Source organism: Cetorhinus maximus, chromosome 15, assembly GCF_964194155.1.
Source record: "Cetorhinus maximus chromosome 15, sCetMax3.hap1.1, whole genome shotgun sequence".
Lineage (NCBI taxonomy): Eukaryota > Metazoa > Chordata > Chondrichthyes > Lamniformes > Cetorhinidae > Cetorhinus > Cetorhinus maximus.
In genome coordinates, this window is record NC_135893.1 from 74,585,392 (window position 1) to 74,611,458 (window position 26,067).

Consider the following 26,067-nt stretch of genomic DNA (forward strand, 5'->3'; position numbering starts at 1 on the left):
TGAACAATCATACAACCAACTGGAGGAGGCGGCTCCACAGATATTTCCCATCCTCAATGATGAGGGAGCCCAGCACATCAGTGCAAAAGACGAGGCTGAAGCATTTGCAGCCATCCTCAGCCAGAAGTGCCGAGTAGATGATCTGTCTCGGCCTCCTCCTGAGGTCCCCAGCATCACAGACGCCAGCCTTCAGCCAACTCGATTCACCCCATGTGATATCAAGAAACAGCTGAAGGCACTGGACACTGCAAAGGCTATGGCCCCTGACAACATTCCAGCAATAGTACCGAAGACTTGTGCTCCAGAACTTGCTGCGCCCCTAGCCAAGCTTTTCCACTACAGCTACAACACAGGCATGCGCCCGGCAATGTGGAAAATTGCCCAGGTGCATCCTGTCCACAAAAAGCAGAACAAATCCAACCCAGCCAATTACCACCCCATCAGTCTACTCTTAATCATCAGCAAAATGGTGGAAGGTGTCATCGACAGTGCTATCAAGCGACACTTGCACTGCAAAAACCTGCTCACATGCTCAATTTGGGTTCCACCAGGGACACTCAGCTCCTGATCTCATTATAGCCTTGCTCCAAACATGGACAAATGAACTGAAGTCAAAAGGTGAGGTGAGAGTGACTGCCCTTGACATCATTTGACTGAGTGTGGCATCAAGGAGCCCGAGCTGATGATTGCACATTATTCAGCACCATTTGTGACTCCTGAGATACTGAAGAGGTCCATGTCCATATGCAGCAAGACCTGGACAACATTAAGGCTTGGACTGATGAGTGGCAAGTAACATTCATGCCACGGACGTGCCAGACAATGACCACCTCAAACAAGAGAGAATCTAACCATCTCCCCTTGACATTCAATAGCATTACCATAGCTAAATCCCCCACTATCAACATCCTGTTACCTGATACCTCTGAAGCCTGTCATTAAGTGGGAAGAGAGGGCATTAAACAGGCTTGGAAAGGCATTTGGGAAAACCAGACTGGGAATGAGTCAAGTGGGAGGGTATCAAAAAATCCCAGCTCAGGGATCGAATAATACCATTCTAGGCTGGTGAGACATAGGTAGCAGTACTAGGTCAGAGCTCAAAGCAATAAATTGGAATCTTTAAGCTAAATAGAAAAACTCAGGTGTGACAGCTAGATAACAGAAATGGCATGATAGGGAAAATTACACAGGAAGGGAGTGTAACACTTGTAGGGAGACTTTCAGGCCCAGGTTTTCCAATAATAACACCAACATTTTATCCTGTTCCCTTGAAAAGGTTATTGTTTGCATTACCATCAGAAAAGATAAGCCTTACCTTGGACATTAATACACACACTAAATAAAGGAGGACAAAAGTACAATAAAGCTGCTTATGTAGTTTGCTGATGAATTTTCATAAATTCTTTGCTAACTTTTACGTTCGCGCCACACAAGTGCCAGGCAACAACCATCTTCAACGAGAGAGAATCTAACCACCTCCTCTTGACATTCCATGACGTTACCATAACTGAACCCCCGACTATCAGCATCCTGGGGAGTTACCATTGACCAGAAACTGAACTAAACCAACCATATAAATACTGTGGCTACAAGAACAGGTCAGAGGCTGGGAATTCTGCAGAGAGTGACTCATCTCCTGACTCCCCAAAGCTTGTCCGCCATCTACAAGACACAAGTCAGGAGTGCAATGCCAGGGACAGAAATCATGGACCCTGGTGCTTCCCCTGTTTCCGACCCCCTTATTCCTCCCCCTTAATCATGCATGATATTTTTTCCCCTTTCAAGATTCACCAATCAATTCACCAAACAATCATAGAAAGGTCCTAGTAAAATGAAAACTTCCCTTGTTAGCAGTTGGTTACAAATATCATCTGATACATATGTAGCATGGGTTATTAATATGAAGAGCAGCAACAATGTAAAGCAATGCTAATTTGTGTGCGTCCTACAGGTTATCCTACCATGACTATTAAACAAATCAGCAAATTTTACTTTAACAGCATTGTGCAATATTGTTAATTTGACAGGGAAATATCCTATTGGTTATTTATAATGCTCTCCAGACGATAACACTGATTTTGGTGGCTGCCTCAGACCTCATTAACACGTTCTGCACATTGCACCATGTAGACAGGGTGACAGTAAATGCATATTAGGGGGAAAGATTCATTACTTGAAACCCAGATAAACGGCGCAAGATCTTTTCCATTCTGTAGAAGTAGAAGACTTTCTTCTGCCTGGGTGCATGATATTATTCATGATAATTATTTCACACAAGGGGTATAATTGGATTCTATTTTATCAGTAATCTCACATGGTAGAAAGATCAAATGACTCCTGAGCAACAAAGTGGAATGATTGAACAATATAGATCATCACTGTCAGTGAGAAGCATTGGAGCCCCCAGGTGTCTTTATGCCACACAACTTTTAAGAGGCCAAAGGACAAAGACTGAATGATTCACAATTGTATCTGTGTTTTCAAGCCTGAAGACTTTACTGATTGCCGTTTCTCACTACAATATATTTTCCAAAGCTATGTAGCACAACTTCCTCACGATATTTCAATACCTCAAAATCTCATAAAAAGCACCAAGATAGAGTGGGATAATAGATAAGTAGACAAAAGAACAAGATTGAAATCATTGGAACAGATTCTGGAGAATCATGTGCAGTGTAAAGCACTATGATTCACTATGAGCCCATTACGTGCTCCTGTCCTGGCAATCTCACCCCACAATCTCACCTGCTCATGGTAGACTTTCATTAGCAACAAAATAAACTGAACTCCAGCCATGATTCCACCCTTTGTTAGCAAGATAATTATGGATGACAAAGGTCATCTAACGCAGTTCATCTCATCCATCCAGAATGACATGTTAACATACATATTAGGAGCAGGAGTAGACCATTCAGTCCCTCAAGCCTGCTCTGCCATTTGATAATATTGCTGACATTATACCAGTGACTACAATTCAGAAGTATTTAATTGGCTGCAAACTGATTTGAGACATTGTGAAAGGTGCTGTATAAATATAGGTTTTGTCTTTCTTTCATTACACCTGCATGCAGTAGGTAGAATGACTGTAGCAATGGTGAAAGTGGAGGCCCAAAGCTGATTCTCTAAGGATCATTAATTACAGAGCAATCAACTGATGTTAGGGAAGTGGCTACAAAGAAATCACTACATTCACCAGAACAATTCAACTCTGTAGCTAACCTCCCAACAAGCCCCCTCCAACCTGCCACCCAATGTCTCCTCAAACCTCCCTCTAACCTCCGCCCCCTCACCCCCAGCACCACACCCACCCACCCACCCACATACCCAATGGGCTCTAAAATGATGGGGATTTGACCTACTATTTTTAAAGCAAGTGCACTCTCCTGACAATTGCTGTGCTGCTGACCTTCAGGCAGCTTCATGGTTTTCTGGTGGGCTTTTCAAAAAAAAAGGAACTACGAAGCTGCCCAAAGGTCGAAAGCAGCAGCACAGCAAGTGAAATTGATATTTTTTTGAAATCTGAACTCTCAGCCAGACAGATCTAATTTTTTAAGGTGGTCTGTCAGGTCTGCAGCTCTGGCTGCTCATTGCGGGCGATGAGAAACTCTGTTCATAACACCAAGCCCGGGCACCCCAGCCCCAGGCCTCTCCTGGGCCTTGCAGTAGTTTGATGGAATGCTCTCCACGTTCCTGGTTATGTGCAGCTCCAACAACATTCCAGAAGTTCGACACCATCCAGGACAAGACAGCCCACTTGATTGGTACCCCATCCAATGAGGCACCATCCTGACTTGGAAATATACCGCCATTCCTTCACTGTCGCTGGGTCAAAGTCCTGGAACTCCCTTCCCAACAGTGCTATGGGTGTACCTACACCACATGGACTGCAGCGGTTCAGAAGACAGCTCACCACCACCTTCTCAAGGGCAACTAGGGATGGGCAATAAATGCTGGTCTAGCCGCATCCTATGAACGAATAATTTTTTTAAAAAATAGTTTGCTGAATCACATGCTGTGGAAAAAACAGAGCTTGGATTTTCTTTTAAGGTATCACTGCTTTTCCTTCCTGCCCTTCCTTGTGGTAGGATATCACAGAGGATAAAACATCTGCTCTGCACCTGTGCTACATAATCTTTAATTGAATTTTGGCTCAAAATTTTCTTTCCTTTTTTGTTTAAGAGCTAAAAAATAGAGTGCAGCTAGAACATAAACTCGACTAAGCATGGTCCTGATCCAGAATGCATTGAAGGATAGATTACTTAGCCAGCGATCAACAAGACTTTAATGTGCAGCTCTTAGACAGAGTTTTTATACTAGATATTTCTTTAGGTCCAGCATCATTACCACATTTCCATAAGTGAATCTCCTGGCCTTTATGAAGCTGAGTGTCTGAGCCCACTATCCAGGAAACGCAGTGACACCAAGGATGCAGCAGAGAAGCCTCATCACTAGATATAGCACACGCTGTCACTGGAGCTCCTTAACTGCAATAGGTGGAAAAATAACAATAGTGGTTTCCCTGTGCTAACCCCAGCATAAAAGTGAGCCTCAAAACTCATCAACTTACTTATATGGCTATGCACTGCCATGGAGCCTCTGATCAGCCTCGTCCCTTGGGTGGCCTCAGACTCCTGCTCCTAATTCGTATGTTCACATAAGCTGGTCAACTGATCCAGTACAGCCCTAGATGCTTAGATGCATGGGCACTACTGGAAGCGGAGGAGGGGAGTTTTCCTGCTGCCCTGGTCGATATTTATGCCTCAACCAACAGCAATAAAAGCAGATGATCTGATCATTACCATTGTGGGAGCTTGCTGTGCCGAAATTGGCTGCTGCACTTTCTACATCACAACAATACTTCATTGATTGTAAAGAACTTTGGGACATCCTGAGGCTGTGCAACGTGTCACATTAATGCTGAAGAACATTCTCAAGCACAAAACTAAAAAGCTATGATGGAAATCTTGTTCCAAATGCATTACATTTCCGAAAATTATTTCCAAGTATGCTACGAGATGGCAACTTTATGGTTTTAACAAAAGGGAGATGAGCATAAATTTATAATGCTGGAGAGGATAAATTTGCAATGTAACTCAGCATGCTGATATATCCTCTAAATATCACACAACCAACTCTACTCCTGTATTCAAGTCCAGATGTTGTATTATGAATGTTATGTGGCTGATAGCATTGGAATAATCACACGTGTCCAACAGGAACTAATAAAGTTAAAACAGATTTCCTATAAATTCTTTCTTCATTACCTTCAAAATAAAAATGATAATAATTGACTCAACTGAATGCATATTGCTACCACATTTAAATCCCATGTGAACCAAGCAAGATTCAAGCTCCATTTATTTACTTTGATCTCTGTGGTATGTATAGAATTACAGTGCATTGCTTTACACTAAAGGATAATGTTTCAAAATTGTAACAGAAACAGGATTTTAATAGCAAGACACCTCAAATTGGTCACAGCCTCCAGGCTGTCCCCGTCTTTATTTTGTAGTTCTGCAGCTGTACTTATTGTCAACATATTTAACCTTCTTTATATCAGTTAAAAGAGCACGATCTAGTAGAAGGCTCCTTTCAGACGCTACGATACTGATGCAGTATTGCCCAAATTATCGTACTGATTTGCCGAATATCCTGATTGCAATTTTGGTGTCAACTGTGGCTCAGTCGGTAGCACCCTCACCCTGAGGTCAAAAGGTTGCGGGTTTGGGTCCCACTCCGGAGACCTGCGCACATAATCTCGGCCGACACCTCAGTGCACAGCTAAGGGAGTGCTGCACCTGTTGGAGGTGCCATCGTCCAGATGAGATGTTAAAACGAGAGTCTGCCTGCTCTTTCAGATAACAGATAAGATGCCATGATACAATTTCAAAAGAAAAGCAGGGGAGTTATCCCCAGTGCCCTGACCAGTATATGTCTCCCTCAATCAACATCACAAAGAAAAAGATAACCTGATCATCATCACATTGCTGTTTGTGGGATCTTTCTGTGCGCAAACTGGGTGTAGCATTTGATTCACTGTAACAGTGACTACACTTTGAATGTAAGGCATTGATGGTAAAGAGTTTGGTAATGTTCTGGGGCTGTGATGGGTAATACATAAATGCATAACTGTCTTTTTTTAATATAAAAAGGATTAAAACAATGTAGGCTAGCCACATGACTATGAATTCACAATTTTCCCCCCAAATCGAAAGCAGGTTTTAGAACTTCCCATGTACTGTGATGAAAAATATACAAGTGGCTTTGCATGTTTCTTTAATCAATTGATGTCACTTTGGCAAAAAAAAAATCCTGAAAACCATTCCAAATGTTCCCATCCAGATGGAAATTAAATTTTTCCACTGTGAGCAATGCATCCATTTGTTTGTAGGCAATGTTATAAACTCTCCCTACTGTTGTGTATACAAATCTTCTTTATTAATGGACTTTTAAGTCAAGCTCATGAATCTGAAGAGTTTACATTGGCAGATATGAAATCAAGCTGATGGGAAGTGGTTGTGAATCTGCAGTGCAGCTGGGTGAATCTTTTTTTTGCCTTTTCTTAGCCAAAGATTTTTAAAAATATCTCAGCAGCATTCACACCTGGGTTATTCTCTGCCCCTTCAAATTTATTTTATTCCCCACACCCATTGGATCTCCAACACTTTGCACCATTTGCCAATGTTATGTTCCTTCAGTGGCCTTCCCTCCATCATAAGGTCAAAAGTGGGAATGTTCACTGATGATTGTGCAGTGTTCAATACCATTTGCAACTCCTCAGACACTGAAGCAGCCCGTGCCAGCACATAGCAAGACCTAGACAGCATTCAGGCTTGTGTTGATAAGTGGCAAGTAAATTCATGCTTCACAAATGACTGTCTCAAACAAGGCAGAGTCAAGGCACCTCCCCTTGACATTCAGTGGCATTGATGAATTCCCCACAATCAACAACCTAGGAATCACCATTGACCAGAAATTTAACTGGATCAGGCATATAAATACTGTGGATACAAGAACAGATCACAGGCACAGGATTCAGAAGCAAGTGACTCCTCTCATGACTCCCCAAAGACTGTGCACCATCTACGAGGCACAAGTCAGGAGTGTGCCCACTTGCCTGGATGATTGAAGCTCCAACAACACTCAAGACGCTCAACATCATCCAGGACAAAGTAGCCTGCTTGATTGGTACCCATCATCTCCAACATTCACCAGTGTGTACCATCTATAAGCTGCACTGCAGGAACTCAATGAGGCTCCTTTGACTAGAAGCCAGGCTGGATGGCCTCAAACACAAAACTATAGGAGAGATGATATCCAACTGTGTGGTAATGTTGCATTCGAGGTTCTTTAAGAGGAAAGGGAAGTAGTTGGGAGTACGGGACTGTAGTTGGGAGGACAGAGGGAGGGAAAGGTAGTTTCGGGAGGATGTTATAAAAATAGGTAATGAAGGAGAGAAATTATACCTGTGCAGAGCAAGCCTGTTACAGTCTGAAATTTCAGTTTTTACATTTCCCCAGGTTTGTTTGCAACAGAAAGAGAGCTGCTGAACAGAGGTCGGGTGCTTTCCCCAAGTGGAAACCATTTTAAACAGTCAAAGTATCATGTTTAGCTAAGCTAGTGACTGTCACCTCAGCTGCTCTTGAAAATCTCCCAGCCACCACCTCACGAAAGACACCTACAGAAGCACACGAGTGGCTAGCTTGCTCACCTTGAACTCCTGATGAGGAACACTGCGTGACTTGGGAAATATGGGGAAGGCTTGAAGCCATAAAATAATTTAAAACACTCAGTAAAGTTTGTGAAAAATCCTAAAGAAGGTTTGGAAACAAACCAACTGACACCAGTAACATCCTGTTTGTTCATGAGCAACTCAGCACTAAAATCATGGTCTGCAATATCTTGTCTTAGCTGCAATAGGCTTTCCCAACTGGGCCCTGCTTTAATAATATAGCATACTTTTCGAATAAAAATGATAGCCCTCAGCTCGAGGAACACAAAACAATCAAAAAAAATGTAGAGGAAACAAATGTGAATAATTATACAGCAGGAAGGTGTATGGAGTTTTGATGTGCATAATGGTTAAAAAGGATAATCTGAACCATTTAATAAGTCAATAACCCAAACAATTTATTACCAGAACAGTAATAATGGATACAATTACAAATTAGGTTGGGACAAAAATCTAGCTCTATTCACATATCAAATATCTACTGAAACAGAGTCAATCCTAGCAATGGACACATACTCTCGTTTTAATTTTAAATATCTACAAACAGCAGCGAAATAAAGTTTTTTCCCCCGCCTGTCTGCAGAGAATGATTTATTGAGGAATCATATGAAGGGTGGTTTATTTTTATTTCATGTGGCACAGGCTTGCTGTTCTACTTAGAATCAATTTATATCTTCCTTTGTTCGCCAGTTCAGCACATGAGCAATCTGTGAGTGTGTGATAGATTTCCCTAATACTGTCCCCAATCCTATCAGTCCCACATGTTTGTTGTGCTGCACCTGGCTGTCAAGGGCAGGCATTGCGTTTCAGTCCAGGTTTTTTCAAAATGTGATCCCATCTAATCAGTACCCTCAGCTACCGCTTCCCACCAGTGCTGTCCCCACCCCCCCATTCCATACAATAACGCAGAAATAGAGACAAAAAGAAACTGCTGGCTTGAAAGTCAGCAAAACAACAATATCACTCAGTGCAAAGAGTGGACGCCACAGTTTAGTCTTATCCACAGTTTTGACACCAAGCAAGTTAACAATAGATGGCAGCCTGCCATAGATCCACTCGAGAAGGAAGGGGAGCTTCATGGGTCTAAACACACTCTGAGTTACATTCGATACTCCAACAGTTTAGGATTTAAGGTTACCAGTAAAAGAATTAAAGAGGATTGTTTTTTTTTGATATAAGCACACAATGAGTTGCTGTGATTTGGAATACACTGCCTAAAAGGATGTGGAAGCAGATTCAAAAGCAACTTTCCAAAGAGAATTGGATAAATTATTGAAAAGGAAAAATTTGCAGGGCTTTGAGGAAAGAGCTGGGAGTCAGACAGCTGTTTAAAGAGCCAGTGCATGAAATATCCTCACTATACTTAGTGATGCTTTAAACTGGTCATCTGTTTGATAGGCTGTAAAACCCAATCTTTGAACTAGTCAGCTCACTAGTATGGTGAACTGTCCTATAAAGCCAAGGTGGCAAGTTTCTAACCTACATATACAATTGACATTGCAGCTTTAAAGTTTTGCTATTTTACAAATTAGTGTCCTAGAGGACAAAAAAGCATGGCCCAAGATGCAACTTTTATACCACATTTTACAGTAACTACCTCACATTTTACATAATATGTTGCGCAATCTCAGAATCACTGGTCCCAGTAATAAACAGCCTCAAACCATTTTAGAAATTTTCCAAAACATTCCTTGAGATTACAAGCAAGTGTCCAAATTATGAAAGGATCCACTGTGGCTCGCTGAAGTTGAAAGCCAATGGTCTAACGTGAATGTGGCCGCAAACTCAAAGGATTTCAAATTGTTGTGGTCAAACATCAGCTGCTCCATCCAAAACTATACTCCAACTCTTGGGTTCCCCTCCCACATTTTCAGCAATCACACAATAAAGTATAGAGAGAGCCAAAGAGTTTGCTCTTAGACTCCACCAAGGTAGCTGGCAAACTATCAACTTGGCAGAAATGGCCCTCTGCATAGTTGGATCAATGGGCTTGCTGCTCATATTGCCTTTTATTTCTCAATTAAACAAAACAAGCTTCTCAAATCCTGGGTTCTAGAGGTTACACTTGCCATAAAAGTTGTAAGACACTGGGAAACAATGATTCCACTTTTTAAAGCAGTTGCATTTTGGCCATCAATTTGAACCATCAAAGTGTACTGCCAATGTCTGGGCTCGAGAGTGCCAAGAGTTAAATTCCGGACCCACCTCTATGACCCCAAGGCACTGTGTATAAGGCCCACAGCCTGTCAGGCTCTGGAGTCAATGACAGAGACAAGGAAATGAGGTGCATTTCAAGCCTCAGAGGTCAGGACTTTTTTCTGTGCCAGTGAAGATCAGTGGCTAAAAAATTCCAACTGGATATTAACACCCTGAAGGTCGGTGGGGTTTTGTTTAATTTGGAAAAGTAACCCTGCCATGCAATCTTCAGCCAGCCTCCTGGAACCCAATAATGACCCCCAACTTCCCATATTGTGAGGGTTCAGGTTCACAGGATGAATTTCTACTTTAAACAGCAATGAAAATTAAGCTCCCCGAGCAATTTTTAAAAAGATTTATTCGTTCATGGGATGTGGATGTCGCTGGCTAGACCAGCATTTATTGCCCGCCCCTAATGGCCCTTGAGAAGGTGGTGATGAGCCGCCTTCTTGAACCACTGATGTCCATGTGGTGTATGTACAACTACAGTGCTGTTAGCAAGGGAGTCCCAGATTTTGACCCAGCGACAGTGAAGGAACGGTGATATATTCCCAAGTCAGGGCAGGGTGTGGATTGGAGGGGAACTTGCAGGCGGTGGTGTTCCCATGCATCTGCTACCCTTGTTCTTCTAGCTGGTAGAGGTCATGGGTTTGGAAGATGCTGCCAAAGGAGCCTTGGTGAGTTGCTGCAGTGCATCTTGTAGATGGTACACACTGCTGCTACTGTGTATCGGTGGTGGAGGGAGTGAGAGTTTAAGGTGGTGGATGGGTGCCAATCAAGCGGGCTGCTTTGGCCTGGATGCTGTTAAGCCTCTTGAGTATTGTTGGAGCTTCACTCATCCAGGCAAGTGGAGAGTATTCCATCACACTCCTGACTTGTGCCTTGTAGATGGTGGACAGGCTTTGAGGAGTCAAGAGGTGAGTTACTCACTGCAGGGTTCCTAGCCTCTGACCTGCCACAGTATTTATATGGCTGGTTGAGTTCAATTTCTGGTCAATGATAACTCCCCAGGATGTTGATAGTGAGGGATTCAGTGACGGTAATGCCATTGAAAGTCAAGGGAAGAAGGTCAGATTCTCTCTCGTTGGAGATGATCATGTCTGGCAAGTATATTATGAATGTAAAAATTAGCAAAGAATTTACGAAAATTCATCAGCAAACTACGTAAACAGCTTTATTGTACTTTTGTCCTCCTTTATTTAGTGTGCGTATTTATGTCCAAGGCTTATCTTTTCTGATGGTAATGCAAACAATAACCTCTTCAAGGGAACAGGATAAAATGTTGGTGTTATTATTGGAAAACCTGGGCCTGAAAGTCTCCCTACAAGTGTTACACTCCCTTCATGTGTAATTTTCCCTATCATGCCATTTCTGTTATCCAGCTGTCACACCTGAGTTTTTCTATTTAGCTTGAAGACTCCTATTTATTGTTTTGAGCTCTGACCTAGTACTGCTACCTATGTCTCACCAGCCTAGAATGGTATTATTCGATCCCTGAGCTGGGATTTTATGATTCCCTCCTACTTGACTCATTCCCAGTCTGGTCTTCCCAAATGCCTTTCCAAGCCTGTTTAATACCCGCTCTCCCCACTTAATGACAGGCTTCAGAGGTATCTGGTAATTTTCAAGCTCCTCCTACAATTATTACTGGATGTTTTTTAAACCCAGATCCAACTGATCTCCTCAAAGAAAAGCAATGAATGAAAATTATATCCAGTGTGAAAATAAATACAACCATGGGCTTGCCCAGCACCCACCATGAGTGCTAAACAAATGAATGGTTGTGCCGCAGGAATTAACTGATTCATCAACCCTGGGAGGCTTAATTTATGGGCTAGTTGCCTGGATTCCCCACTCCGGGAACCTTTTACTCTGTAAATATAGAATTAAATGAGATCCCAACCATGTGAAAATAATCAATCAATTGAGTCCAATCGACCCAGTCATGCATAAAATTAAATAAATAAACGGTCCTGCCAGCGGGCATCAATTGATTTATCAACTCTTGCCGATTTAATATATCTTCTAACTGCACAGTTCGCCTCACAATGTGAACTGACAAGCAATTAATTAATTAAAGACGAGGGCGCCTGACCCGTTGACCAAAATGCAAATAACTAATTTTGCCTCGTTAAAAGCTGCACATTTTTTGTTTACCCATTTATCCCACAGGATCCAGTTCCTGCACAGTTTTCTTTCTGAAACTTATCCATTCTTATTTCCAGCTCCAGCTGTGTTACCTGCTCCTTTCTGCACTTATTTCATTCCCCTGTCCATGCTGTCTTCCATTTTCTATTCATAGTTTCTCTTTTTCAGTACTTGGATCCGTTTACTACTTTCTTCCTCCAGCCAACAACCCAACTCTGTATCAAAATCCACAAACCCAACTCCCCACTGCTCCAATTCCCCCGATACTCATTAATCCATCACTACATCCATCCTATGTCTACTCGCTACTTCTCCCCACCCCCTCAACAACTAACAATTGTCCAAAAATCTTCAATACTTTTCTTCCCAATATTCATGGCTCCTATAACATTTCACTTTTCTACTGCCTTTAATTACTTGCACAGCCCTCATAGACAAAATCATCGAATCATAGGCATGACACAGAAGGAGGCCACTCGGTCCATCATGCATGTGTCAGCTTCTTTGGCAGAGAGTTATTAATCCCATCGTCCCCTGCTCTTTCTCATTGCCCTGGCCCCCTCCTCCTTCCCATCGCCCAGTAGACTTTTTTTTTCCCTTCAGGAATACTCAATTCCCTTAGGAACGTTACTATTGAATCTGTTTCTACCACCCTTACAGGGCACGTGTGTAAAAAAAATTCTCATGTTGCCTTCTGTTTTTTTTGTCAATCACCTTAAATATGTATCCTCTGTTTCCACTGACAGCAGGGTTGGTAACCAGTCTGTCTTTACTTATTCCATAATTGAGGTACTCCCACACACCAGAGTAACTTCTAGAGTTTGTTAGAAAGCAGCACATCCTTTACTCCTTGTCAGGTTAGGTGTACTGTGGAGTTCCCTCTACCTTTTACCAACATGCACTCTAATTCCACCCCCCCACACCCCGGCACGCCAGGGTATTTCAATTGAACACACCAGCCAGCCACCATTGTGGCTTCTAATGACTTTCAGGCAACTTAATCCTGCACCAAATTATTAGGGTTTTTTTTTGCTGTGGATTACTGCCTAGCTGGAATTGGCTAGAGATCAACCATTTAATAAAAAACTACAGCTGGCAAATAAGGAAGATTTATATTCTACCAATCTGGCCTTCATTTAAACCCAGGTCCCTGAGGTAAAAATGATGCAATGGGTTAAATTCCCCAAGCAATTCCACCCCTTGCCCCCCTTGGCCCCACCACACCTCCCGCCAAACTATGGGACCTGAGTTTTTATTCAGTGCAAACCCAGAGGGTGAAAGTTTCCCTTCTCTCCAGATAATTATTTATTTATGTTTATTTTACATTTTGGTTAAGTGCATGTGTGGAACACATGTCTTTTCAACATGTCTGTGACGTGCGACAATGTTCTGCTGCAGTAAGGGAAATGTCAAGAAGTGCACAATACTTAGAAAAGATGCCTAGTTACATGACGTACTCCACATTATCACTTTCCAAAATAAGGCTGCCAACTGAATGGGATGGTATATTGCCCTTCACAGTCTCACAAAAGAACATTATGCAAAATCTGCGTCAATTGTGGCCATGGTGCTGCTGGAGTAGAAAAATATCCCAGTAATGACTGCAGCAGTCACTTGATTAAAACAGCCTGGTCTTATGGATATTCCGACTGAAGATCCACTCTTACAGAATGACTGAATGGGATTACATCTTTTTTTAAACTGTGCATGTTATAAATAGTACCACAAGAATTCAACAGGGCTTGTGCCTTTAAGCAGTGAAGCATTTGCTGAACATTAGCAGACAAAAACTGATGCGGAGCCAAAGGAGAAGACACTAGGACAGGTAGCCAGAAGCTTGGTCAAAGAGGTAGCTTTTAAGGAGGGTCTTAGGAGGAGGAAAGAGAGAATTGGAGAGGTTTTTGGAAAGAATTCCAGAGCTTGGGGCCCAGACAACTGAAGGTACAATCACCGAGGGTAGGGCAAAGAAAGATGTGAAAGCACAAGAGGCGAGAATTCGAGGAATAGGGAGGCTGGATTTTAGGACCCCCATCCCACACACCACGTGTGTTTTCGCTGGAAGGACACAAAAAATACAAGCGGTGGCAAACCCACTGCCTTCCTGCCCACCCCAACCCGGTCCCCATCATATGGTGGGCAAGTGTTGAAATCAGCAGCCTGCCTGCCATTTTTAAATAAATAATTAACGGGCAATTGAGCTTGCTACCAAGCCAATTGACCTGTTTTTCACACTGGCCATGGCATAAAACGGTTGGCACGGACAGACAGAGGAGGAATGGGCAGGTAGCTTTTGAAAAAATTTTTGTAAAGGTGGGAAACACTTGGAGAGGCAAGGTTTGATCAGGGATAGTCAGCATGGCTTTGTCAGAGGGAGGTCATGCCTAACAAATTTGATGAATTTTTTGAGGAGGTGACCAGGTGTGTAGATGAGGGTAGTGCAGTTGATGTAGTCTATATGGATTTCAGCAAAGCCTTTGACAAGGTCTTATAAAGAAGACAAATGCACATGGGATACAGGGTAATTTGATAAGGAGGATTCAAAATTGGCTTAATTGTAGGAGACAAAGGGTGATGACAGAAGGATGCTTTAGTGACTGGAAGCCAGTGTCCAGTAGCGTACCACAGGGATCTGTGCTGGGTCCCCTATTATTCATCATTTATATAAATGACATAGATGACTATGTGGGGGAGTAGGATTAGAAAGTTTGCGGGTGACACAAAGATTGGCCGGGTGGTTAACAGTGAGGTTGAGTATCTTGGGCTACAGGAAGATATAGACGGGATGGTCAAATGGGCAGATAAGTGGCTCATGGAATTTAACCCTGAAAAGTGTGAGGTGATACACTTTGGAAGGAGTAATCTGACAAGGAAGTATTCAATGAATGGCATGACACTAGGAACTGCTGAGGAACAAAGGGACCTTGGCATGTGTGTCCATAGATCTCTGAAGGCAGAGGGGCATGTTGGTGGGGTGGTGAAAAAGGCATATGGGACACTTGCCTTTATCAATCGAGGCATAGATTACAAAAGTAGGGAGGTCATGTTGGAGTTGTATAGAGCCTTGGTGAGGCCACAGCTGGAGTACTGTGTGCAGTTCTGGTCGCCACATTATAGGAAGGATGTGATTGCACTGGAAGGAGTGCAGAGGAGATTCACCAGGATGTTGCCTGGGATGAAACGTTTAAGTTATGAAGCGAGCTTGGATAGACTTGGGTTGTTTTCATTGGAGCAGAGAAGACTGAGGGGGTGACCTGATCGAGGTGTACAAGATTGAGGGGCATGGACAGGGTGGATAGGGAGCAGCTGTTTCCCTTAGTTGAAGGGTCAGTCACGAGGGGACATAAGGGGCAGGAGGTTTAGGGGGGATGTGAGGGAAAACTTTGTTACCCAGAGGGTGGTGACTGTCTGGAATGCACTGCCTGGGAGGGTGGTGGAGGCGGGTTGCCTCACATCCTTTAAGAAGTACCTGGATGAGCACTTGGTACGTCATAACATTCAAGGCTATGGGCCAAGTGCTGGTAAATGGGATTAGGTAGGTATGTCAGGTGTTTCTCACATGTTGGTGCAGACTCGATGGGCCAAAGGGCCTCTTCTGCACTGTGATTCTGTGGTTCTGTGGAAGGAAGATGGGGCACAGCATTCAGGGGTGGGACACCCGTTGTGCATCAGGCAACCCTCCCCAGGTGTTATGCCTCCCCATCCCCTCCACTTTTGCACCTCCTTGCCTGTACTCTGAAACCTGCCACCACCACATCCCCCCCCCCACCCCACCCCGCATCCGCCCTCTGCCCTAGGCTACCTGATCCCTTCCCACCCAAAAGGCCTGATTTACCTGGCTCTGGTCCATCTTCTCTTCTTCGTGAAGATGCTTGCAGTCCCAGCAGTACCCACTACCCTTTTTTATTCATTCACGGGATGTGGGCTTCACTGGCTAGGGATGGGCAATAGATGATGGCCTAATTGCCCTTGAGAAGGTGGCGGTGAGCTGCCTCCTTGAAACCGCTGCAGTCCATGTGGTGTAGGTACATCCACAGTGCTGTTAGGAAGGGAGTTCCAGGATCTTGACCCAGTGACAGTGAAGGAACGGCGATATATTTCCAAGTCAGGATGGTGAGTGGCTTGGAGGGGAACTTCCAGGTGGTGGTGTTCCCATCTATCGGTTGCCCTTGTCCTTCTAGATGGTAGTGGTTGTGGGTTTGGAAGGTGCTATTGAAGGAGCCTTGGTGAGTTCCTGCAGTGCATCTTGTAAATGGTACACACTGCTGCTACTGTGCATCGGTGGTGGAGGGAGTGAATGTTTGTGGATGTGGTGTCAATCAAGCGGGCTGCTTTGTCCTGGACAGTGTCAAGCTTCTTGAGTGTTGTGGCAGCTGCACTCATCCAGTCAAGTGGGGAGTATTATATCACACTCCTGACTTGTGCCTCGTAGGTGGTGGACAGGCTTTGGGGAGTCAGAAAAGTAAAAGATCCCACAGCAATATTGCAAAGAAGAGCAGGAGAAGTTCCTCCCCACCCTCTGCAGTGTCCTGGCCAAAATGTATCCCTCAGTCATTACCACAAAAGAACAGATTATCTGGTCTTTATCACTTTGCTGTTTGTAGGAGTTTGCTGTGCACAAATTGGCAGCCATGTTTCCTGCGCACAAATTGGCAGCCATGTTTCCTGCAACAGTGGCTACACTTAAAAACTTCTTCACTGATGGGAATGCACTTTGAGATGTCCAGTGGTCACCTGCAGCACTACGTAAATGCCAGTCTTTCTTTTTTTCTCTAGAAGTTCCAAACCCAAGAGATTTTACTTTGTCACCCTTGCTAAGTTATATCAAAAAGCCCAACAGATAACAGGCAGGGGACTGGCCAACCCAATGCTTAGAAACTCGTGCTAAACAGCCTATTGACAGGTAGTGGTAATGAGTGACAATGTTAACAAGCAGGCTGTACAACCACATACACAATCCATTTCATCAGCCCTGACTTTAAGCTCTCTGCTTCAGAGGAACATTTCATTCAATCTATACTGGAACCCTGGAGAAATAGCTACACGGTTATCATTAGTCCCATCAATCTATCAATAATGCGACTATTTAAATCTATAATAAGCCTTGAAGAAAGCTCTCCAATAAGAGAAATTGCCTCATAAATTATAACATTGGTTTCTCAATATTGTATTGCAACCAAAAAAATTGATCCTTTTTTTTCTGAGACTCATACAAGTCGACATAACCATTAAAGATATAAATCCATTTAATTTTTACATTTCAACATAAGTTATCTGCTCTCATTTTGGCTCTGTGTTCTGCTTCATCATTTTTATTTAAAAAGGGAAGATAGAGATGTGGCCAACTGTTCTTAATTTGAAGGGAACAATGTTAAATTATTGGGTTTTTTAAGCACTAAATTCCCACATTATATTAATTTTGCTGCTCAATTCAAATTTCATTTTTATCAGCCCAAGAAGGGATTTTGAATTATCAGCAGACAGTGTCATATCGACTATTTCTGCTATTATTTTTAATTCAAAGCTTTACAAAAAATATTACACATTTTTCTACTTCGAATGAATGAATCCCAACTCATTAAATTGAGAAATCCCATCAATCAGACACGTGACTGATGCCTTGTATTTGCTTATACCCTTAGGTTTTGTATCCTGCACTTGCCGACATCATGGTGACAAAAGCAGCTTCAGTACATGTATCCAGTTTAACTGCAAATGACCCTCAACTTGCAGCTAAACCTGAAATCATTGAAATCACTTAAGCAAATGTGACACTACGAGCATGCTCTTGGATCAGCTCTAGTGGCCAATGCACCTCAGGACACCAGGGGTTTTAGTGAGTAGACAATTTGCGAAATCTTACAAGAAACTGGAGCTGTCTGGTTCAATCTTCCCATATGGGTGAAGCCTTGCTGACCCATAGCCAGAACATACCCACCCATGTGTCATTTTTATTGCACCAGAACATCAACAGTTAGGATTGCCCTGCTAGTGTTTAGCACACTGTAAATAGTGTATACTTTTTAAAATTAAGCATAATTTCAGGTTTACCACATGTTGAATCATTATGTCGAGTTCTGACAATTAGGGGTGTTGGGTTTGCAAACATTTAAGGCCTGCTTTGATTTTCTTTTGCTCCTTCCTCTGAAGACAGTGAATTATGCTGGCATTAATGCTCCGCAGATGCTGTCAGCCCTCCTCGTCTCTCTCTCCCCGTCAAGCAGCAATTCTTCATGCGTAAGCTGGCAAGCTGACCCTGGCAATCATCAGAGCTGCACTCAACCTTGTGTTCACACCATGTAACTACACGTGCACGTTCCAGCAGGGGTCACTGTGTAACATTCAGGACAAGCAACATTGGCTCATTTTTATACATACATATATATATATATATATATATCTCTCCTGCCTGTTTCACAATGCTGAGGTGAAGGCGATGGCCTCTACATCCTCTCAGCTCAGGAATCAATACATATTAAGTGCATAAAATAGAATCTTCTTCATCTGAATCTTTGGCTTTTATGATCTAATCCTCCCCTAATACCAACCTTGGCACCTGGTTGCTTCTTTAGCAGCTCCGCTAATGTGCAGTTTAAAAAAGGGATCATTTTTTTCACTGAAGAACAGCTAGCCAGTCTAATCCCAGGCTTCTTCCAGCGCTGCTCTGGGACAGACCACTAGGGGGTGCACAGAAGCAGAATGGTGACATCTCAATTTTTCCTCATCCCCTCTCCACAAGGGTTGAAGCAGCTGACCCCCACTTGGGGCTTGGCATTGATGCCTCCCACACACAGTGCTCCAATCGCAGCAGCTTAAAACATGGGGGGAGCCTTTTTGTTCTATTTTGTATTATGTACACATAAAATGCAAACAGACTGGTGTTTACAACCAAAATCAAATCATTTATATAATAATTTACATTTGATAGACTGACTCTGATTGCAGGGGGCCTCTCTCTCAGACATGCTAAGAAAATAGATGTTCTGCACCTCTAAACATGCAAGAACATCCTAAACACAGCACTGTATGATGAAAGGGAAGGCCTTTCAATAAACATTATCTATTTGATTAATATCGAATCCTCACTGACTTGTGTCAGAAATCACATGGCAAACTGCACACCAAAAGCCTACCTTTAAATAACAGAAGAAGAGCCATTTGTGTTAAACTATATTGATACGAAATGTCAATAATTAGAATTCTAGTAAGAAGGCACTGACATTTCAAACACCCTATAAGTAATTTTTATGAATGCTATAGTGTCAAAGCTGTTCAGGTGCATTTGTCTCAGTGCCTGAGTGTTGAATTTGTAAGCATAGCTAATGCTATGCTATAACAAATTCAATTATGTCAAAAGTTCACCTGACAATTCTTCACTCTTCCCAGCAAGATTTATCTGCTGTAGAATTGCAGCTGGACGCAAGTGGTGAATGGGAAAAAAAAGTCACTAAAGACAGCTTTTGAATGTACTAACAAAGATGCTGAACATTCAACATGCGTCATTTTCAGTAAAAATTGTATTGAAAGAGAGAGAAGTGAGTTTGTTAGAGGTGATTGAATGATATTTGCAGAGTGGGTTTTTTTTATCATTACCAGGCCATGTTTTCTTGATATTAGGAATGATTTCCCTCTCATAGGCATACCCTGAATAAGTTTTCAACAGCATAGTTTCATAATAACACGCCATCCACACCATTCATTTTAACAGGCGAGTTTTGCTAAATAACACAAGAGCAACGAGAGAATTTGTCTGCTTACTCTTGATACAATGACCAGTCACTCGATGGCCAAGTTCTTAAAACATTAACTCTAAATTCCAGGGAAAACAATCCAGTTGTCTGTTTTTCACATCTCTCCCATTACTTTTTTCAAATTTCCCCCTGTACAGTAACCTCCTACTTCATCACATGTATGTAAAAGATTGATTTTCCATTACAGATCTGAAAGAAACCTAATTGCAGTGAAAATCAGGATGAGGAAAGCAGGTCAAATCAATTTTCTATTGGACTTCACCTCACCTACAGCACAAACTTTTACCTCGCTGCACATCATGGGGGCTTTAAGGATAGCACCTTATACATACCCACAAAATCGTATTAGAAGATGACATAGATCATTTAAAACACAATAAAAATCTTGTTTGTGGATAAAGACACGTGTTTATTAACAGAAAGATAGCTATAGATCTATATTATGGACATTTCACAACCACTCCTTCTACTATTGAGTTTTTAAATTCGATGAAAATCACAATTTTATAATTATGAGGAAAAAAGGGAGCATTGTGACTACTGTGGCAATTAAATAGGAACGTCACTGGTCAGAACACATTTGCTAAGTGATTGGTATCTCAGGAACTCAAAAGTAATCATTTTATATGGACATGAAAAGGTTAGGCTGTGAAGTATAATACCCATACTTTTACTTTTAAATCAAAATGTCAATGATTAGACAAGACTCTCCTTGGCTTGTATTAACCCTTCAGGCAATTAATTTTCTCTGTCCTTTGGAGACTGTAGTTCTGACATTTTGACAGTGGATAATGAGAAGAGGATTCTGTATTTTACAAAAAGGAATGGATTTTATTGGCAATCATATCTCAATGATTAGCAGCCTCAGAGTGTCACACAAAAGACAGTTTCAGTTTATATATTTTTTAATTGTTTGAATAAGGGGAAAGGATTTCAAAACCAAAATAAATGCAAGCTGTAATTCTTTAAATGTATTTTCTGAATGCCATGGTGTTGAATGATCCATATTCTACACCTTACTATTGAATGTCAAAGTACATAGAAAAGCTGCTGTGTCACAAATTTATCCTGGATGTGTTTGTTACATAGTAAAAGTGATATTACATTTTGTCAATTTAATAATATAGAATTATAAACCAAGCACAGCATCTCCCAGTAATAATTGCAACTGTGAATCACTTTACAGATAAGCTTGCAGCATTTACTCAATGGTCCTTAATCCTTTAGTGTCGGCACCACCATACATATTGTACAACTGGTGGCCACTCTAACACCTGCCACCAGCAAAAATAAACAGCCACAGTGGGAAAATAATGGCCCATGAATGCACAGTGGATTCAGACCAACTTCAAGATTGTAACCTGAGCTGTGATAATGGTTACAAAGCACTTGAGTTTATCTTGTAGCTCATGATTCCAACTGAACTTCTCAATGAGATTACCACCTTGCAGTCCTTCCAAAATATAACAATACTTCCTGCATAATATTCGTAACGCTCTGTCGAACCCTGACTTTTGCGGACTAGGTGATGCCATTTGTGATCCGAAAACTTGAACCTTCTTTAACATGTAAATCACTTCATGTTTCTGCTGACCTTTACAGTAGCACCCTCTCAGCTAAAATACCATCACCTGCAATGTGACACAGCTTTCTGCGAGACTTTCATCAAAACAGAACTAATTCTGAAACATCTTGTCTAACACAGACACAAATCTTGCTGGAACACAAGTTCCCATGGCCACAAAGCTAGCATTGTATAGAGTCAACTATAAAACCAGAATGGCAACAGTCAAGACTCCAGGAGCATGTTAGCTACTGTTCTGAATATGAATAATATAAGGATCTGGTATTATTTTGCTGCTATCCTCAATGCTCTGACACATTTTCCATTCTCTCAGTTACATTCTAATAACTCTCACTGGTGGAGCTCTGGCTGTCCCTACTGCCTTATCCATATATTGCATCTAATAAGAGATTTTTTTTCTTAATGATATAGCAGCATGATGACTTTCTGGATAGATCCATTCTCGAATCCCAAATAATCATTACCTTACCCACCATGTGTGCTGTGCCCCCTTAAATATAAGCTGCATGAATTCTGAACTATTTTGTACAACATTGATTGGACAGGGTTTGGCTGAGGAAGCTATTTCTTAAAAGTTCTTGAAAATCCATGATTTTACACATCTTCATAATTGTTGAAACAGGGTATTCAAGGGCAGCTGCACAGATTAATGTAATCGATTTAGTGTATTTTAAATAGAAATATAAGATCTAGTCCAGTAACTGTACCAGCCCTCTTTAGTCAAAATATAACTGTTTGAATTAAGACATTCTCCCTGATAAACATTATGGATAGATCAGAGTATGAAAGTAATGAAAGCTTATTTGGAGGTTAGAATGTAATGCCTTGCAGTCCTGACCCTGAACATTCCTGACAGATTGATTTTACTTTTAATCGCAACAATAGATCCAATGGCTAATATGTGTATGTGCCTCTCAGAATATCAATGATGAGGCTTGTCCAGTTATCTAGGTAGGTAAAACAGTAAAGAATACTATTTAACATAAATGGGTTTGCATAATTTTAATAAAACTGTCCCAGAGTGAGAACCACACTGCAATACCACAGCCCAGCAGAACAAACATTTTATATTTCACAGCTCTTAAAAGGCTGCTGTAGATTAACTTCATAGATGTAAGGGTCTTGTTTCAACTGAGACAGGATTGCGGTGCTAAGTTTTACTGCATCTTTTAGAAACTTTAGAAATTTTCTTCATTTTAAAAGGTGAGCTATCACATTTGTGCCAACATTATGCAAAGCAGATCATCTCAAATGAATATGTTCACCCATTTACTTTTCATAATTTATAACAATCGCGAGTTTAAAACAAATTTAAAGCGTCTCTCCCAAGTTTATCCTATTTTTAGGATTATTACCTTCGCAGTGAACCCCAGGCTGTGTGTGTGTAGAAAAGGGTGATAGTTTATTCAGGCGGACTGATATTAAATTGACCTGAAAAAGCAGAACTTCCTTTAAAACCGATAGGAAATATATGCAAGTGTAGGTCAAACAGAAAATAATTCTATTTAACATAGAAGGGGTTTGCATATGAATATGGGCGTCTCAGAAAGCAATATTACAGCTTCAAAATGAATGTTTTATATTCCACAATGAAGTTAGATTTCCTAAGTGTGTGGATCCTATTTAAATTAAAGCAAGATTGAAGGGATAAGTACATATGAAAGTTCTGAGGGTTTAATTCCAAGTGCTATTACCCTGGGTGAGGGGAGCTGACTGTAGAAACTAATGCACTAGCTGTTTGAATGGGGTGTATCCTTGGATGCTGTGCTGAATTTCAGTACCTGTACCAGTCCAGTCCCCTCTCGTAGTTCCTATCGAAGAAATGCGGCTCAGCGCCCACGGCTCTGACATCCGGATGAATGCGTAAAAACTCCAGCAGAGCCCTGGTGCCCCCTTTCTTCACCCCGATGATGACGGCCTGGGGGAACTTTTTACTCCCAAAATTGTTGAAGACAGAGATATTGGAGCCCTCAGCTCCGGCCGCTGCTGCTTGATCCTGGCCAGTGGGGTGGAGAGGGAACCCGGGCAGCTCCGGCTCCGGCTCAGCGCTCGGGTATCGCCCCGGCTTCTCCCGCAGCTCAGGCTGCTGGGCGGCGGGGCTGCGGCGCTGGGGGGACACGGGGAGGGAGCTCGGCATGGTCTCACAGTAGCCCGTCAGACAGTAGACAAAATAGGTGAGGACTATGATCATGGTAAGGAAGAGCGGCGCCTTCGTCTGAATCTTCAAAAAGCCGAGGTGAAAGCAGGCACTCCAGCTACAACATCCCATGAGTCGGCTTCCTGCTCAGAGAAACGGGGCCAAACTTTGGAAGCATGCTTTTTAATTTGTTTTCTAAAAATGCTGTCCTCCTTGAAAAAAAATAAATAAATTGCCTTCAGAACTTGTTCTCAGTCTTATCCATGCAACAGGGCTGGGACCTTTCTCATACGATTGGGATCATCAGCTCTTTCTCTCTCTTTCTCCCCATTTATATTTCGAAGGGAGTGTGGAGAGGTTTTGATTTTAACACCCCCCCATCCCTCTGTCTCCTCCAAGCTCCTTATTTTGCCTCTCACTTTACAACCTGCCTGATTCCAACATGATGATCATTTTTTAACTCGGTCTAACTTCACTAGGCATGGGCCCTCCCCCTGAGCCTGACCATTGGACGGTAGTTAAATAGCCTGGAAATATATTCAAATCCCTCCAAAAACACTCTGGCACCTGCCTAACAAGGGAGATACCCCCCAGCACAACATATGGACAATGGCAATTGCATAACCAGCAGTCACATGCTGAATGCATAACAAAATCCATTTGCATTTATCTATTTTAAAATAATAGTGTCACTTTTTCTATCAGCAGCTCCATGCTTCGTTGACTTCAAGCTATATTATAGCGCATAGGACCACTTTTGAGATTGGCAGAGATTTGGATATGCAGTGATCAGATGTAAGTCATTCGACTCTTGCAGTTTTTAAAAAAAAGTAATAATCAAAGCCAGTTATGTCCCCTAGATTTTACCAATTTATTATTATTGTGATCATGCACAATTGGTCATGCACACACCATGTAAGGCAGGTTGGAAATCCATACAGTGAAAGGAGAAGTCATCCATTTTGGAATAAGATGACCCTGGACTCCGGCAGGAACAGCCTGTAAAATAGTTTTGGGGCTCCTGACATCATCCACTCTATTCTGGTGGGCTGGAGTTATACTACTGCCTGCACACTGTGAAAACAGATGTGAACAATTGATTGGAAGGAGGTTCATTCTTTTATTAACAGACTACAGCATCATACATAGACATCCTTTCAATGGATGAAGAAAAACAGATAAAGCAGCTATAATGTCCCGCCATGGCATCCAACTATGTTTTAAACAACTCCAATGGTTTTTCCTCCATTAATTAGGCTATTCCAAACATTTGCCACTGAGTAAAATTCATCTTTTTCATTATTCGTTCATGGGATATGGACATCATTGGCAAGGCCAGCCTTTGTTGCCCATCCCTAATTGCCCTTGAACTGAGTGGCTTGCCAGGACATTTCAGAGGGCAGTTAAGAGTCAACCACATTGCTGTGGGTCTGGAGTCACATGTAGGCCAGACCAACTAAGGATAGCAGATTTCCTTCCCTAAAGGACATTTCCTCATGCCATATGGCTGAATATTTCTGACAAGCCTCTGTGTGCTATCTGAATGAATACTTTTTGCAACTCTACATCTACGTATTTATACATTTTATATATACAAATCAGTCACTTCTTTCAAAACATGGCCCACCTTCATTAAATCCATGTTACATTTCTGTTTGTTTGCTAACTTGCTTTTGAATTATGGATTCTAAAATTTTGCCCACAACTGACATTAGACTAATTGGTCTATAGTTACTCCGTTGACTTTTCTCTCCATTCTTGAACAATTGTGTCACAGTGGATATTCTCCAGTCCCATTGCAGAAATTGCATATTTAAAGAGGATTGAAAATTTCATGGGCAGAGTTTCTGCTTTGTCCTGTCAACACCCAAGGCGAATGCCATCAAGGCTTAGTGATCTATCCGCTGAGAGTTCTATTCCTTAAACAATCACCTCACCATCTAAACAAACAAAGCTGACTTATACTGCCACTTTTGAGGGGTTGAAGGGGAATCAATAGCATTCCACCTGAAGTCTCTTAGATTTATAGGGTCCCCTTCATCATATAAATGTGAAAAATTTGCGAGAGAAACCGCAAGATGTAAATTGTATCAATACATCATCTCATCATAGGATGGCATCATCATGAAGATGGCACATGGATTTTCCAAATTTCCTTCTCAACTAATTGAGGCTGACAACCAATTTTTAACATTTTTTTCCTGGGATATGGGCATCGTTGGCTAGACCAGCATTTATTTCCCATCCTTAATTGCCCTTGGGAAGGTGGTTGTGGGCCGCCTCCTTGAACTGCTGCAATCCATGTGTTGTAGGAATGCCCACAGTGCTGTTAGGGAGAGACTTCCAGGATTTTGACCTAGCAAAGGTGAAGGAACGGTGACATATTTCCAAGTCAGGATGGCGAGTGGCTTGGCGGGAAACTTTGAGATGGTGGTATTCCCATTCATCGGCTGCTCTTGTCCATCTAGGAGACGGAGGTTGCGGGATTGGAAGGTGCTGTTGAAGGAGCCTTGGTGAGTTG

General features: G+C 42.1%; 1 protein-coding gene across 1 annotated transcript in view; it reads right to left on the reverse strand.

The window, feature by feature from the left end:
- LOC144690820 (heparan sulfate glucosamine 3-O-sulfotransferase 3B1-like) overlaps window positions 1-23,953 on the reverse strand; it is a 187,901-nt gene extending 163,948 nt beyond the window's left edge. The window contains exon 1 of the mRNA XM_078558656.1: window positions 23,191-23,953. Within this exon, the coding sequence (XP_078414782.1) occupies window positions 23,191-23,678 (488 nt within the window). The 5' untranslated portion in view covers window positions 23,679-23,953. The remainder of the gene's footprint in view (window positions 1-23,190) is intronic.
- Between the last annotated feature and the right edge of the window lie 2,114 nt (window positions 23,954-26,067).